A 14,342-nucleotide genomic window follows, 5' to 3' on the forward strand; every position below is an offset into this window, starting at 1 on the left:
ACAGGGTGAGGCCCCACCCTTCCTCTGGCTCTGTGGTGCACCTGGCCCCCAGGCAGGCCCTTCCGGGGGAGCCCTGGGAGACAGACAGACAGACAGAGGCTGGTGGGTCCAGGCACAGGGCTGAGCCTGGCCTGGGGGAGGAGCCAGGGTCCTCTGGCTGAGTCACCTGCCCTATGCAGAGTGCTGGTCTCTGCCCCACACACCCCTCAAGGCAGCACGGGCCAGACAGCTTCCACTGTGAAACCGCTCTGGGAGAGGATGGCATGCAGGGTGTGGTCTCCTGGGGCTCCTGAGGCCTGAGAACATGAGAGAGGGCAACACTGTAGAGCCAGGTAGGACCAGGGCCCCAGGGCCCCAGGGCCCCAGGCAGTGTCACTCTGCTCTTTGAGAAGTTGAAAGAAAAGGATTCCATTTAATTTTAACTCTTGGAAATGACCTCCAAGGTCACCCTCACTCCTCAGAGACAAGCAGGGTAGACAGGGAATATGGGGCCAGGTGGGGAAACTAGCTTCAACCTAGGGAATTGGGAAGAAAACCAAACAATTTCTTTTTCCTCCCTCCCTCCCTTCCTTCCTTCCTTCCTTCTTTCCTTCCTTCCTTCCTTCCTTCTTTCCTTCCTTTCCTTCCTTCCTTCCCTCCCTCTCTCCCTCCCTTCCTCCCTTCCTTCATCGTTCCTCCTCTCTCCCTCCCTCCTTCCTTCCCTCCCTTTCTCCTTTCCTCCCTCCCTTCCTCCCTTCCTTCATCCTTCCTCCTCCCTCCCTCCCTCCCTCCTTCCCTCCCTCCCTCCTTCCCTTCTTCCTTCCTCCCTCCCTCCCTTCCTTCCTAATTTCCTTCCTCCCTCCCTCCCTTCCTTCCTTCCTTCCTTCCTGCCTTTCTGTCTGCTGTGTTACTGGAACCTTCTCTATGTATAATGTCACTACTCCTGGGCTGATATTTTGACTCATCCTTTTTATTTCAAGGACAGACAGAGAGACAGAGAGAGGGAGAGACAGCAAAGCACTGGTGTCTGTGGTGACCCCATGTGGTGCCAGGACTCTGGTGAGGGGCTTCATTTAGACTCCATCCTCTGAGCTATACCCCAGTCCTGTCATTGTTCAGCTAGTTGTGTTCTTAGCTCAGCTATTTCAGCTTTCAGCTCTCTAATAACCTTGAGATAATCAGTGTTTTCTTCCAGAGTCTCATTTGTTGTTTCTGCATTTCTGATGACAATTCTTTCAAACTCTTTACTCACTCCTGTGATTATCTCCTTAACTAGTGTTTGGATGTTGACCTCATTATTTTGTGTTTTAACCTTTGGGGGGCTTTTAGCTGGACTCTTGTCCTGGGTCATTTCTCCAATATTTCTTTTTGTTGGTTTAACCATTTTATATAATATGTTATGAGGTCCCTCTCTCAGTACTTTTCAAATTACTGATACTCTTGCCTGGATTGACTTGTGTCTAATAAGGTAATTAAAGGGTCCACAGTTGTGGAAATTAACAGTTGTTTCAATAGTATTTTAATCCCTGAGTTGGAGCTCAGTGGTTTAAAGCCTCTTTTGTTCTTTTTCTTCCCTGTAGGCTATGGGAGCCTGAGGGCTTTTAAACTATAAGTAGGCTTCTTAGCTTAATCACTGACTCCTGACCAAGAGATAAAGCAGGGTGGGGCAGAGATAATCCACTGGTTATGCAAAGAGACTCCCCACCACTAGGCCACTGAGGTATAGGTCTTCTCCTGAGTTTCCTGGTCAGTTCTCTGTCTCCTGGTGTCAGCACAGGACCTACCTGCCGCTGCTCCAGATTCTGAGGGCAGTAGAAATGGAGACTCACAGTTGCATTTGTTGAGTCTCAGGGGAGTCCTCTCCTCCCTTCAGCCGTCTTTTTGTTGGTGAAACAGACTGGAGGTGGTGTCTCAACTGGTAAACTGCTGGACTGTTACCAGCCACTTAATCTCTTCCTAGGCTCCTCTCTGTCCATGAGCCACACGTGTTTGCACTCACCAGAGATTTGGTGTGTTCCTGAAGTCATTCCAGTCCCATCCTGTTCCAGTCCCAGGTGGTCTCCTTTGGTATTCCTAGTTGACCTTGAGAGGAGAGGATAGAGACACAGCTGCTGCTCCTCCGTAGCCCTGCCTCCAGATTTTTTTCCAGACCCATGTTTGATTTCCTAAAGCTTTATTATTTGACTTCCGAGACAGTCCATACCACAGTCAGCTCACATAGACAGCAGTGTTGGGCACTGCACCTGAGTCTCTGGGCATGCGAGTCCTGGGCTCTAGCACACTGTGCTATCTCTCCAGCTCTCTATATTTTAAGAGAGAGAGTTAATAGCACGGTTCTGTCATTGTATGTGGTGTGCTAGGAATTGAACCTGTAGCCTCAAGCATGCAAGGCCTGCACCCAAAGCTGAGCCACCTCCCCCCTGGCATTCCCTAGAATCACCAGTCTCACCAGAGTGTTTGATCGCCACCACACCCAATGAAAACTGTGGCTGTGGGTCTTTTAATCCCTGGTTTTACTCTCTCTCTCTCCAAGAACTCCGCATAAGCACACACAGGAGAGCAGGAAGTGTGGGGGCTTGGAAAACGGCAGAAGACAGAAGCAGAAGCTGCAGGGAATGGCCCCAGAGGCCCAACTGCCGTGTTCTCCCCGCTGCAGCCGCAGTGAAGATTCACCCAAAGATAATCCAGGCTTGAGTGCATATGTTACCATGGGCAAGGACCCGGGTTCAAGCCCCTGTTCCCCACCTACAGGGGGAAAGCTTCCCAAGCAGTGAAACAGGGCTGTGGGTATCTCTCTGTCTCTCTCTACGCCCCCTCTTCTCAATTTCTCTCTGTCCTATCAGATAAAATAGAAAGAGAGAAAGGAAGGAAGGAAGAAAGGAAGGAAGAAGGAAGAAAGAAAGAAGGAGAAGGAGAAGAAGGAGAGATGGCAATGGGAGTGGTGGAACCATAGTGCCAGCACCAATCAGCAGCAGTAACCCTGGGGAAAGAGAGAGAAAGAGAGAGAGAGAGAGAGAGAGAGAGAGAGAGAAGCAGGAGACTCCAGGCTTCATAGTTCACCTGATAGAATGGACATTTTGTCAAGCTCAAGAACCTGGGTTCGAGCTTTGGCCACCACATAAGAGCATCACAGGAAGGGGGACGTCTCAGTGCTGTGGTGTCTCTCCTTTTGAGCTGCTAAAAGCAAGAGTCACCCGGCCAGGAGCGGTGGAAGCGTGCAGGCGGCACCCCACAGAGCAAGCCATGGTTGAGCAATGCTGGGTGGCACGGCCGTGAGTGGCCTACTTCGGGGAGCATGGCCCGTGGGCGTGGCGTCACGGCGCTGCCAGGAGGAGCCTGGGCCCGGGCTGGCCAGTGCTGCCCCTGCTCTGTGCACGCTGCCTGCTCCAGCTGCCGGCTCCGTCGGTGTCCCCTGCAAGCCTGCAGGAGCCCATGGGGCAGTGAGCAGACAGGCAGGAGTGTGGGTCCCGGCTGCTGCCCAGGCTCGAGCACGTGAGTATCTCCTTGGGGTGCAGGCTGTAGGCTTCACTTTTTTTTTTTTTTTGCCTCCAGGGTTATGGCCAGGACTCAGTACCAGCATTACAAATCCACTGCTCCTGGTGGCCATTTTTTCCATTTTATTGGGTAGGACAGAGAGAAATGAAGAGAGAAGCAGAAGATAGAGAGGGAGAGAGAAATATAGACACTTGCAGAACTGCTTTACTGCTTGCAAAGTGACCCCCCCCCTGCAGGTGGGGAGCTGGGGGCTTAAACCAGGATCCTTACGCCAATCCTTGAGCTTTGTACTGAGAGCACTTAACCCTGTGCACCACCCCCTGGCCCCTAGAGTGATCCTTTCTTTCTTTCTTTCTTTCTTTCTTTCTTTCTTTCTTTCTTTCTTTCTTTCTTTTAATTTTATTTATAAAAAGGAAACACTAACAAAACCATAGGATAAGAGGGGTACAACTTCACACAATTCCCACCACCAGACCTCCGTATCCCATCCCCTTCCCTGACAGCTTCCCTATTCTTTATCCCTCTGGGAGTATGGACCCAGGGTCATTGTGGGATGCAGAAGGTGGAAGGTCTGGCTTCTGTAATTGCTTCCCCACTGAACATGGGTGTTGACAGGTGGATCCATACTCCCAGGCTGCCTCTCTTTCCCTAGTGGGGCAGGGCTCTGGGGGAAGCTGAGCTCCAGGACACATTGGTGGGGTCATCTGCCCAGGGAAGTCTGGTCAGCATCATACTAGCATCTGGAACCTGGTGGTTGAAAAGAGAGTTAACATACAAAGCCAAACACATTGTTGAGCAATCATAAACCTAAAGGCTGGAATAGTGCAGATGAAAAGTTGGGGGGGGGGTCTCCATTTTGTAGCTAGCTAGTAGGCATATTTTAATTATATTCCAAAGGGCCTGTGGTTATACTAGTTTTTTTTTTTTTTTCCCTGAGCCTGAAATCTGATATGCAGGTGGATCCAAGTAATTGTCTGGGGTCTTTCTTCCTCCCCTTCTTTCTTTCTTTCTTTCTTTCTTTCTTCTTATTTTATTTTGTTTTATTTATTTTAGAGAGCAGAGGACACACACACTGGGGCTCAAGCCACGGGGGGAGGGGGTGGGAATCTAGTCCAAAGGATCCTAATTTCTTAATTTTTGTTTTTGTTTTAATCAAAGTTCTTGCTGCTCAGCTCGGCTGACGGTGGTGCTGGGAACTGAGCTTGGAGTCTCAGGCAGGGGAGTCTTGCAGAGCCATTAAGCTGTCTCCCTGGCCCTCAAACTTCTTCTTTTAAATGAGAAGGGCTCAATGCAAGCTTCTTTCTTTTCTTGATGACTACATTTCTTTTCCTTTTTTAAAAAGATTTTTGTTTATTTATTAGAAAGTTAGGAGGAAAGAGAGAAAGAACCAGACATCACTCTGGTACATGTGCTGCTGGGGATTGAACTCAAGACCTCATGCATGAGAGTCCAATGCTTTATCTACTGTGCTACCTCCCAGACTACTACATTTCTTTTCTTTAAGATTTTATTTATTTTTTATGAGAAAGATAGAGATAGACAGACAGACAGACAGATACCAGAGGCTTGCTCAGCTCTGGCTGATAGTGGCGCAGATTGAACCTGGAACCTTGGAGCCTCAGGCATGAAAGTCCTTCGCAGAACCACTATACTGTCTCTTCAGTCCCAAACTTTTGTTTTTCTTAAAATAAAAAAAATGTTTGTTGTCTACAGTACATATGGAGAGAATGTCCCATGACAGAGGAGAGAGAAAAGTCAGAGTGATATTCTGGTGTATGTGTATGTGGTACCAAGGATCGAACCAGGAGCCTCAGGTCTATGAGTCCTGGGCTCTATCAGTTGAGCTTAGTAGGGGTGATTGGGGCCGGGGTCCCCTCCTTCACAGTGGGTGTCTCCAGACCCTTCTGTGTGAAACTGTGCTCCTGTTGCGCCTGCAGCTCAGGGTGAGAGCCAGGGCATAAGCACTGCAGGGATTACAAACACTATTATTGTTCAAAGCGAGGTGCCTTCCCACGGCTCCCACCCGCAGTCTGTGTGATGGGCTGGCCAGTGATAGTGCTTATCAGACCCTGTGGGAGCTGAAAATGGGTCCCTTCTCTGCCCGGGAACCTTGTGTGCATGGGTCTCATAGCACACCTGCTCGAACAAAACCTGGGGCACACCTGCTTTGGGCCTGTCCTTGGGAGGAGGGGCTCCCCAGCTAGGCACCTGGTGGCTAGTCTCTTCCTAAAAGTGGGGGCCATTTCTGCAGCAATTTGGTGACACGGGGCCAGGCCAGTCCGAGAAGAACTGTGATAGTGGTTCTATTTAATTAATTTATTTTTTATTATTGGATAGAGTCAGAGAGAAATTGAGAGGGATAAGGAGAGAGAGAAAAAAAGACAGAGAGACACCTGCAGCCCTGCTTCACCACTTGTGAAGCTTCCCCCCTGCAGGTGGGGACCAGGGGCTTGAACCTGGGTCCTTGGGCACTGTATGTGTGCACTTAACCAGGTGCACCGCCACCCGGCCCGGAGTGATTATATTATCTGTTCAGGTGCAGCTCCTGGCATTCAGTTCCCACTGGGTTCTTTGTCTATTTTGTTTATTTAATTTAGAGCGAACAGTCCCCCCCCCCATGTGTGTGTGTGTCTCCCTCTCTCTCCACCTCTCTCTCCACTTCTCTCTCTCTCTACCTCTCTCTCTCCCTCCCCCCCTCCTAAAAGCAGATCAATGTTTGGCCAACATGGCCAGTTTGTTTGTTTTGTTTTGTGTTTTTAACCAGAGCCTTGCTCAGCTCTGGCTTATGTTGGTACAGGGGATTGAACCTGGGACTTTGGAGCCTCAGGCAGGAGAGTCTCTTTGCAGAAACATTATGCTGTCTCCCTCTGCCCTGGCCAGTCTATCAGTGGCTTGGGAAATAACCGGCTGGACCACTCTCTTAGTTGGTAGAAGGAATCCAGAGCCTGCCCAGGCTTCTGATGCTGGTACACATCCAACAAATCTAGGCGATGGCAGATGGAGAGATCCAGACACGGGTAGGTGTGGACCGTCTGGGGAGAGGAAGGCCAGCTGCCAGCAGGCAGGAGGGAGGTGTGCAGGGACCAGGTGACAGGCTCACAGAGGTGATGGGAAGACAGCTGAGGCCTGCCAAGGGGTGGGGCAGCGAGCTCACCAGCACCATCCAGTAGGCAGGTCAAAACCAGAGGGAAGCACTGAGTCTCTGAGGGTTTAGAGGCTGCTCTGCATCACCCAGTCACACAGACTTGAGCTCCACAGACACCAGTCCCTGGAACTGGCAAACAGAAAAGGAACTTGCAGGGGTCACCGACCGTCCTCACTGCAGAATTGGAGGGCTCCTCGTGCTCCTCGAGTCAGGTGCTTCCAAAGTGCTGGCTGTAGTCTTCCGGCCCTGCTCCAGGCTCTGACTCCTCTTCTGCTCCTGCCCCTGCTCCAGGGCTTTGCCTCAGCCCCAGCTGGTCAACATGCTGCCCGGAATGTCCTCGAGGCGTGACCCTGCCTCACCTGACTGACTGTCCCTCTCTGCCCACTCGCCAGCTGGGGAAGGCCTCACACAGCCAGCTCTCAACTCTGCAGCAGGAGCCCCCCGCCTCTTTGGTTTTTGTAATTGTATTATTTATTTACTAGATAGGACATAGAGAAAGTAGGAGGCGGGGGAGATAGGAAGAGACACACACACACACCTGCAGATAGGAAGAGAGAGAGAGAGAGAGAAACACACACACCTGCAGATAGGAAGGGGGGGGGAGAAACACACACACACCTGCAAATAGGAAGAGAGAGACACACACACACCTGCAGACATGCTCAAGACTGGGTTGCACAGATGGCAGAGCAATGCACTGTCCAGTGAGCTATTTCATCAGCTGACCTGGGTCCCAGCACTAAGGGAAAGTATATATATGTGGACACACACATAAGTACATATGCCACATAGTAACACACATGACCTTTCTTTAATGAATGCTTTGCAGACGTGTGCTTTTGCATGTGGAGACATGTTTCTGTGTGTCTCTTGATAGACTGTGTGCTGTGGTTACTGTATCCTCAGGATGTTTTGGCTCTGCCCACGCAGCTCTGTTAACTCTTGCCAGTCTGGAGGCTGTGGTCTGGCAGTGCTCTGGGCAAGCTTCCCTGTGGCATGGCCCCGGCTTCTCTGTAAGGCCCCTGTCTGTGCCCTGCCTCAATACTGCCTTTGTCTCTTTTGCCCACGCGGGTCACTTGGCAGGGATGGTGTCCTGATTCTGCACCTCCGTGCCCACCCAGGACATCCAGAGGGACAGAGGGCTAGGCACCTAGGACGGAACCCAGCCCTGTGTGCCAATGTCCCTGCAGGGGGTGGGGTTCTCCTGCTGCTAGGGGGGGCAACTGCAGCTGGGGAGGGGCTTGGGGAGGAGACACACCTGAGGAGGTGAAGGCCCACTAGGAAGCTGGAGGGGGGTGTGGGGAGCAGAGGTGGCACCCACAGCACTGAGCAAACGCGGTGGGTGCCACTGGCTCTGTGAAGACTTTGGTGCCAGCAGCTGGCAGAAAGAGCTTGGGGGAACTCGAGGGTTCAGGGTGCCCTAGGCCCAGGCTCTGTGCTAGCACTGGCGCTGGGGACAGGCTGTGGCGGCTCTGGGCGCTGCTCCGTACTCATGGCTCACACAGGATGTGCTTATCTGCACTGAAATAGTTGGAATTCTTAGAGCCACTTCTTTCAGCACCCCAGAATCAGGAGGGCTTTGCACACTCAGGGAGACACTGGCAGAGCTCGGTCCAGTCACATTCTCAGTCCCCTGTGTCCGTGAGTGTGGGGGTCATCTTGTCGTGAGCCAGTGGGAGGGAACTTGGCATGCTGGTGGGGGTGCTGCCAGCATCGGGGAAGGCTCGACCCTCTGTCCCCTGCTCACACGAGGGAAGCAGGGACCATCTCTCTTCATCCCCGAGCTGGTTATACCAGAAGATGCTGGAATGGATGCCGCTGGAGCCCATCTGAACTGCATACATGGCACATATTAATGACCCAATTCTCTCATTTTAAATGGGTTTTGAAAGAAGAGTTATTCTGGGGTGGATGGTAGATAACATAATGGTTATGCAAAGAGACTCTCCTGCCTGAGGCCCCAAAATCCCAGATTAAATTCCCTGCACCACCATCAGCCAGAGCTTAGCAGTGCCTTGGTAAAAATTTAAAAAAAATAGGGAGTCGGGCAGTAGCGCAGCAGGTGAAGCACAGGTGGCACAAAGCGCAAGAAAGGTATAAGGATCCCGGTTTGAGCCCCTGGCTCCCCACCTGTGGGGGAGTCGCTTCACCAGGTGTGCAGGTGTCTGTCTTTCTCTCCCCCTCTCTGTCTTCCCCTCCTCTCTCCATTTCTCTCTGTCCTGTCCAATAACAACGACATCAGTAACAATAATAACTACAACAATAAAAGAACAAGGGCAACAAAAGGGAATAAATAAATAAATATTAAAAAATTAAAAAAAATAAAAAGAGAATTTACTCTGAAGCTCAGGGAGAGTGTTGGATTTAAGAGCATGAGGTGCAGAACTCAATCCTTGGCATTGCTCTGGCCATCTCTCTTTCCCCTCTGTCTCTCCTCCCTCCCCTCTCATCATTAAATAAATCATCAGAAACCCAGAGGCCAAGCAGTGATGCGCCCAGTTGAGTGCACATGGCACCATGCTCAAGGACCCAGTCTCAAGCCTCTGGTCCCCACCTGCAGGGGGGAGGCTTCATGAGCAGTGGAGCAGGGCTGAAGGTATTTCTCTCATGCACTCTCTCTTCCTCTCTCCCCACTTCCTTCTTAATTTCTCTGTCTCTATACAATAAGTAATAAAATAGTATAGAAAAAAAGCATTAAAATGTTGAAAGAAAAACTTTACTTTTTCTTGGCATGAGAGAGGTAGTAGAGGCACACCGAGAGAGAGAGGGAGAGAGAGAGAGAGAGAGAGTGAGAGAGAGAGGTCCCAGAGTCCTGCTCAGCTAAGAGCAGAACCAGGGGTTGAACCTGGGGTGTCTGGGGCCTCCAGCAGGCCAGCCCAGAGCCCCCTGCCTGCAGACGCTGTGGCACTGTCAATTCTGCTTCCTGCGGTTAACCAGGCTCCACCTTCACAGGACAGTCGGCATGACCATGACTTCCCTGCTGGGGCTGGGGCTGAGGCTGGGCCTGCTCCTGGCCGGCCTGGTCCCCCTGCAAGGCCTCCTGGAACCCGGCTTGGCACCCTGGCACCCCGGGGTGCTTCGGGAGAGGAAGGCGGCCCAGGAGCTGGCCCGGAGGAACACGGCCTTCGGCCTGAAGCTCTTCCGGAAGCTGGTGGCCCACGACTCGGGCGGCAACGTGTTCTTCTCCCCGTTCAGCATCTCCATGGCCTTCGCCATGCTCTCGCTGGGCGCGCAGGACTCCACGCTGGCCGAGATCCGGGAGGGCTTCCTGTTCGGGGGCCTGTCCGACAGGGCCCTGCACGAGGGCTTCAGCCACTTGCTACGGCAGCTGGAGCAGAGCGGCCCCGACCTCAGCCTGGCCCTGCAGAACGCCCTCTTCATCGACCACAAGCTGCGGCCACAGCCCCAGTTCCTGACAGACGCCAAGAGGCTGTACGGGGCAGACACGGTCCCTGCCGACTTCCACAACATGGAGGCCACTGCGAGGCAGGTCAACGACTACGTCAGCCAGAAGACACATGGGAAGATCACGGACCTGGTGAGGAGCGTCGCCCCCGGCACCGTCATGCTGCTGGTCAACTGCATCTTCCTCCAAGGTGAGGCTTGGGCAGCCGTGGTGGAAGGGAGCTGCCGGGGACCTGGAAGCCAGCTCCAGGCTTGCAAGGACCTGAGTTCAAGGGCCCTTGCAGCTTTGCAAGTGGTGGTACAGAGCTGCAGATGTCTCTTTCCTCCTCTATCTCCCTCTCCTTCTCTTTTGCTATTTTTCACCCTCTGTCGAAAACATCAGGCACTTGGAGTGGTGGAGCTGTGCCGGTCCTGACCCTCAGAAGTAACCATGGTGGCAAATAGGACAGGACAGAATGGACAGGTCAGAACAGGACAGTCCTGCTAATGGGTCTTGGCCGTGAAGCACCCAGTTGGGTGCGCTTTCACCATGTGTGAGTAGCTGGTCCCCAGCTGCAGGGGGGAATCTTCATAAGTAAAGCAGGCTACAGGGTTCTTTCTCCCTGACTCCCCATTCCCTCTCAGTTTCTCTCTGTGCTGGCAATTTTCTTTCTTCCTTCCTTCCTTCCTTCCTTTCTTTCTTCCTTTCATAATAGAACAACTTAAAATCCAGTCCAGTCCCAGGCTGGCCACTTGCTTGCTCTCTGGCCTTGAGTTGAGGGGTGACTAATCTCTCAGACACCCACTTCTTCTGCCTGCGATGGGAAGCTGTCAGGACACCCCTCACAGGAGCGAGGCAGTTGCTGGAGTTCGAGAGGCAAAGGCTGCAAATGCAGCCAGGACAGCATTTGAACTCAGGATCGCACGTCTCCTCCGCCACCCGACTGGGGCCCTGGGCAGCCTGGGGTCAGGGTGCAGATGCTCAGCTGTGGGGGTCCACTGCTTCCCGGCAGGCTCCCAAGGTCAGTCTCGACCCCGAGCAGCATGGCTGCCCAGGCCTGAGTCAGCACAGCCAGGTGGCATCACATTGACCTAGGGCCCCACTAGGTGCAGCCCGATGGCCTCCTCTGGGGCTCGGTGCCAGCACTACAAATCCACTGCTCCCGGCGGCCAGTTTTTCCATTTGATTGGGCAAGACAGAGAGAAACTGAGAGGAGAGGGGAGACAGAGAAAGACAGACGCCTGCAGCCCTGCTTCTTCACTGCTTGTGAAGTTTCCCCTGCAGATGGGAAGCAAGGGCTCAAACCCGGATCCTTGAGCAGGTCCTTGCGCTTCGCACTATGTGCGCCTTAACTGGGTGTGCCCTCGCCCGCCCCCACACAGCCGCCTCTCAGCCCAGCACCCCAGCCCCTGGGACCTGCCCCGACACCCAGCATCCTGAAGCCCTGTCTGAACCCCTGTAGACAGACTCCAGTGGGCGGCCAGACCCAGTCACTCAGGAAGCCCGTCATGTTGCCTCTTCTCTCCTAAGCCAAGTGGAAACACGAGTTTGACCCCAAGGAGACGAGACAGGAGGACTTCTTCCTGAGCACAAACCGGTCGGTGAAGGTGGAGATGATGTCACGCAGGGGCGAGTACCAAGTCGGGCACAACGACCAGCTCTCCTGCTCAGTCCTGGAGATGCCCTACGAAGGCGACGTCACAGTCACCTTCATCCTCCCAGATGAGGGCAAGATGGAGCAGGTGGAGAGGGCCATGGGGCTGGACGCTTGGGATGGACTGATGGTTTCGTGCGTGAAGAGGTAAAGGGGCCTGAAGTTTAAACTCCTTCCACGCCCAGTACCTTCCTTTGCCTCCAGGGTTGTCATTGGGGCTCGGTGCCTGCACTATGAATCCACTGCTCCATTTTATTGGACAGGACAGAGAAAGTGAGAGAGGGGGGAGAGACACAGAGAGACATCTGCAGCCCTGCTTCACTCCTCATGAAGCTTCCCCCCTGCAGGTGGGAAGCCAGGGGGCTTGAACCTGGGTCCTTGTGTGCTTAACCCGGTGTACCCCTGCCCAGCCGCATCTTTACTCTCTCTCTTTACTTCTAGACATTGAGTCCCCCCTACCCCCGTTGTCTCGGTTGGGCTCTGTAATGGGCAGTGTCCAGCAGGAAGCAGGGAACATGGCATAGTCCAATGCTTGAGCTCAGAGCACAGTGCTTTTTGAGGAGACAGCACTACAGTGATGCAGAGGCTCCAATACTCAGGTGCAGCACCGCCCCCCCCCCAGCCAGAGCTGAACAGGGCTCTGTCCCCTCCCGACACAGGGTTGTGGATGTCTTCGTCCCCAAGTTCACCATCACCGGCAGCTACGACCTCAAGAGGACCCTCTCCTACATGGGTGTCAGCAAGATCTTCGAGGAGCAAGGAGAACTCACTGGAATCTCTCCCCACCGCAGCCTGAAAGTGGGCAAAGTAAGCCTGTCTGGGGCACCCCCCCGCCCCGCCCCGCTGGCCCCTCATTCCAGGGCCCGCTGTACAGGGCCGGGCGGCCAATCAGGCAGCGTCCAGCGCCAGCTCTGGGTCACCAACCCTGTGACCCTGAACAGCTCCTGCAGCCAGCTCAGCCTTGTGCTTCCAGGAAAGAGTCACTAGTTGCCCCCTTGTTTTGTGTTTGTCTTTGTTTTTACTGGCACCAGGGTGATCGCTGGGGCTTGGTGCCAACAGTAACAATCTGCTGGCCCCAGCAGCCCCTTCCTCTTCTTTCCTTTCTTTTTATCAGCTAGAACAGAGAGAGATTAAGAGAGGAGGAGGAGGAGATAGAGAGGGAGAAAGAGAAACACCTGCAGCCATCTTTCACTGCCTGTGAGACTTCCTCCCGAAGGCGGAGACTGGGGGGCTTGAACTTGGGTTCTCGCACTTGGTAATGTTTGCACCCAAGTGAGTATGCCGCCGTCTGCTGGAGACTGGGGGGCTTGAACTGGGGTTCTTACACTTGGTAATGTTTGCACTCAAGTGAGTATGCCACCTTCTGGCCCCTAGTTTTTTTAAAATATATTTGTTCTTCTATTCATTTATTTTGAGTAGAGACAGACATAAATTGAGAGATGGAGAGAGAGACACCTGCAGCACTGCTTCACCACTCATGAAGCTTCCTCCTGCATGTGGGGACCAGGGGCTCAAACCCAGATCCTTGTGCTTGTCTGCATGTGACACCTCATGAGTCCCTAAGATCTATTAGTTATTTCTGTTTAAGGATTGTTTTTGTTGTCAGTGGAGCCTCACCTCTAGAGGACTATTTATTTATTTTTATTATTAATTTATTTTCTAGATAGAAAGACAGAGACAGGGCTAGGGGAACTGGGGCAAAAGCTTCCTCTGGTGCAGCAGGGGCTGGCCTTGAACCTGGCCAGACTGAGGGGAGAGACCAGGCCATCTGGGAGGGACCCACATCGCCAGCTGAGCTGATGGCTCTGACCTGGGGCCAGAAGGCAGATTTATCTTCCCATGTGCAAGAGCAGAAAGACAGTCAGTACAATTTCTCCTTTTCTCTTTATGGCCCCCAGATTTGCCACTGGCTCTAGGTATCCGCACAATGAATTTACCATTCCTGGTAGCCATCTTTCCCTTTCCCTTTTTTTTTTTTTTTTTTAATTTTCTGCTTTATTTGATAAGACAGAGATTGAGAGAAGAAAGGGAGCTAGAAAGGGAGAGAGACAGAGAGATACCTGCAGACCAGCTCTAGGTCTTCCACCTGAAGGTGGGAGCTCAAACCTGGGTCCTTGTGCGTGGTAACGTGCTCTCAGTCTGAAGTGCCAACACCCGGCCCCATGAAGGGTTTTCCAAGTAGCCATTGTCTTGTCCCCAGGCCTTCTGGCTCTTCTCCTTGTCGGTGCCCTTCAGTGATGGCACAGTGGGACCAGGAGCCCCAGGGGACTGGCAGCAGTGCTGAGCCAGGTGCTTCTGCCCCTGGGGGCCCCGCCGTGGTCCCCAGGCACCCTGACCTCCTGCTGGTTCCCACAGGCAGTGCACAAGGCTAAGTTGAAGATGGACGAGCGCGGAGTGGAGGTGGCGGCAGGCACAGGGGCCCAGACGCTGCCCATGGAGACGCCCGTGACCTACAAGCTGAACAGGCCCTTCCTGATGATACTGTCAGATAAGACCATGCAGTCTGTGCTCTTCCTGGGCAAGCTCGCTAACCTCAGTGGGAAATAAAGGGCCTCACCTGTGACTGCTGTGTCTTGTCTCCCAGGATTGAAGCCGCAGGGGCGTTCAGATCCAACCCTACACCCCCCAGATCTCCCCAGACCCTCATCCAAACATGGAGCACCAAGGGTTCTGGAGGCTTCTCA

General features: G+C 53.1%; 1 protein-coding gene across 3 annotated transcripts; it reads left to right on the forward strand.

Annotated features, from left to right (window-relative positions):
• The first annotated feature begins 3,259 nt into the window (after window positions 1-3,259).
• On the forward strand, window positions 3,260-14,221 carry LOC103118891 (serpin A12). 3 transcript variants are annotated; one of them, XM_007529108.3, is made up of 5 exons: window positions 3,260-3,471; window positions 9,572-10,215; window positions 11,535-11,805; window positions 12,318-12,465; window positions 14,014-14,221. In XM_007529108.3, exons 1-5 carry the CDS (start codon window positions 3,275-3,277, stop codon window positions 14,203-14,205), a joined length of 1,452 nt encoding a protein of 483 aa, XP_007529170.2. In that variant the 5' UTR covers window positions 3,260-3,274; the 3' UTR covers window positions 14,206-14,221. The 3 variants fall into 3 exon arrangements, with proteins under 3 accessions (XP_007529170.2, XP_060036999.1, XP_060037000.1); XM_060181017.1 differs by lacking the exon at window positions 3,260-3,471 and adding an exon at window positions 6,450-6,491 and having other exon boundaries at window positions 9,516-10,215; XM_060181016.1 differs by lacking the exons at window positions 3,260-3,471; window positions 11,535-11,805 and adding an exon at window positions 6,314-6,491 and having other exon boundaries at window positions 9,516-10,215.
• The last annotated feature ends 121 nt before the right edge of the window (window positions 14,222-14,342 follow it).

The sequence above is a fragment of the Erinaceus europaeus genome, chromosome 22, assembly GCF_950295315.1.
Source record: "Erinaceus europaeus chromosome 22, mEriEur2.1, whole genome shotgun sequence".
Lineage (NCBI taxonomy): Eukaryota > Metazoa > Chordata > Mammalia > Eulipotyphla > Erinaceidae > Erinaceus > Erinaceus europaeus.

Excerpts from the sequence above, each read along its gene's own strand:
- LOC103118891 (XM_007529108.3), top strand. The coding sequence starts at position 3,275 with ATGGCCCGTGGGCGTGGCGTCACGGCGCTGCCAGGAGGAGCCTGGGCC. Across the intron at positions 3,472-9,571 it reads TGCTGCCCAGGCTCGAGCAC|GACAGTCGGCATGACCATGA; the intron begins GTGAGTATCTCC and ends CCACCTTCACAG. Across the intron at positions 12,466-14,013 it reads GCAGCCTGAAAGTGGGCAAA|GCAGTGCACAAGGCTAAGTT; the intron begins GTAAGCCTGTCT and ends TGGTTCCCACAG.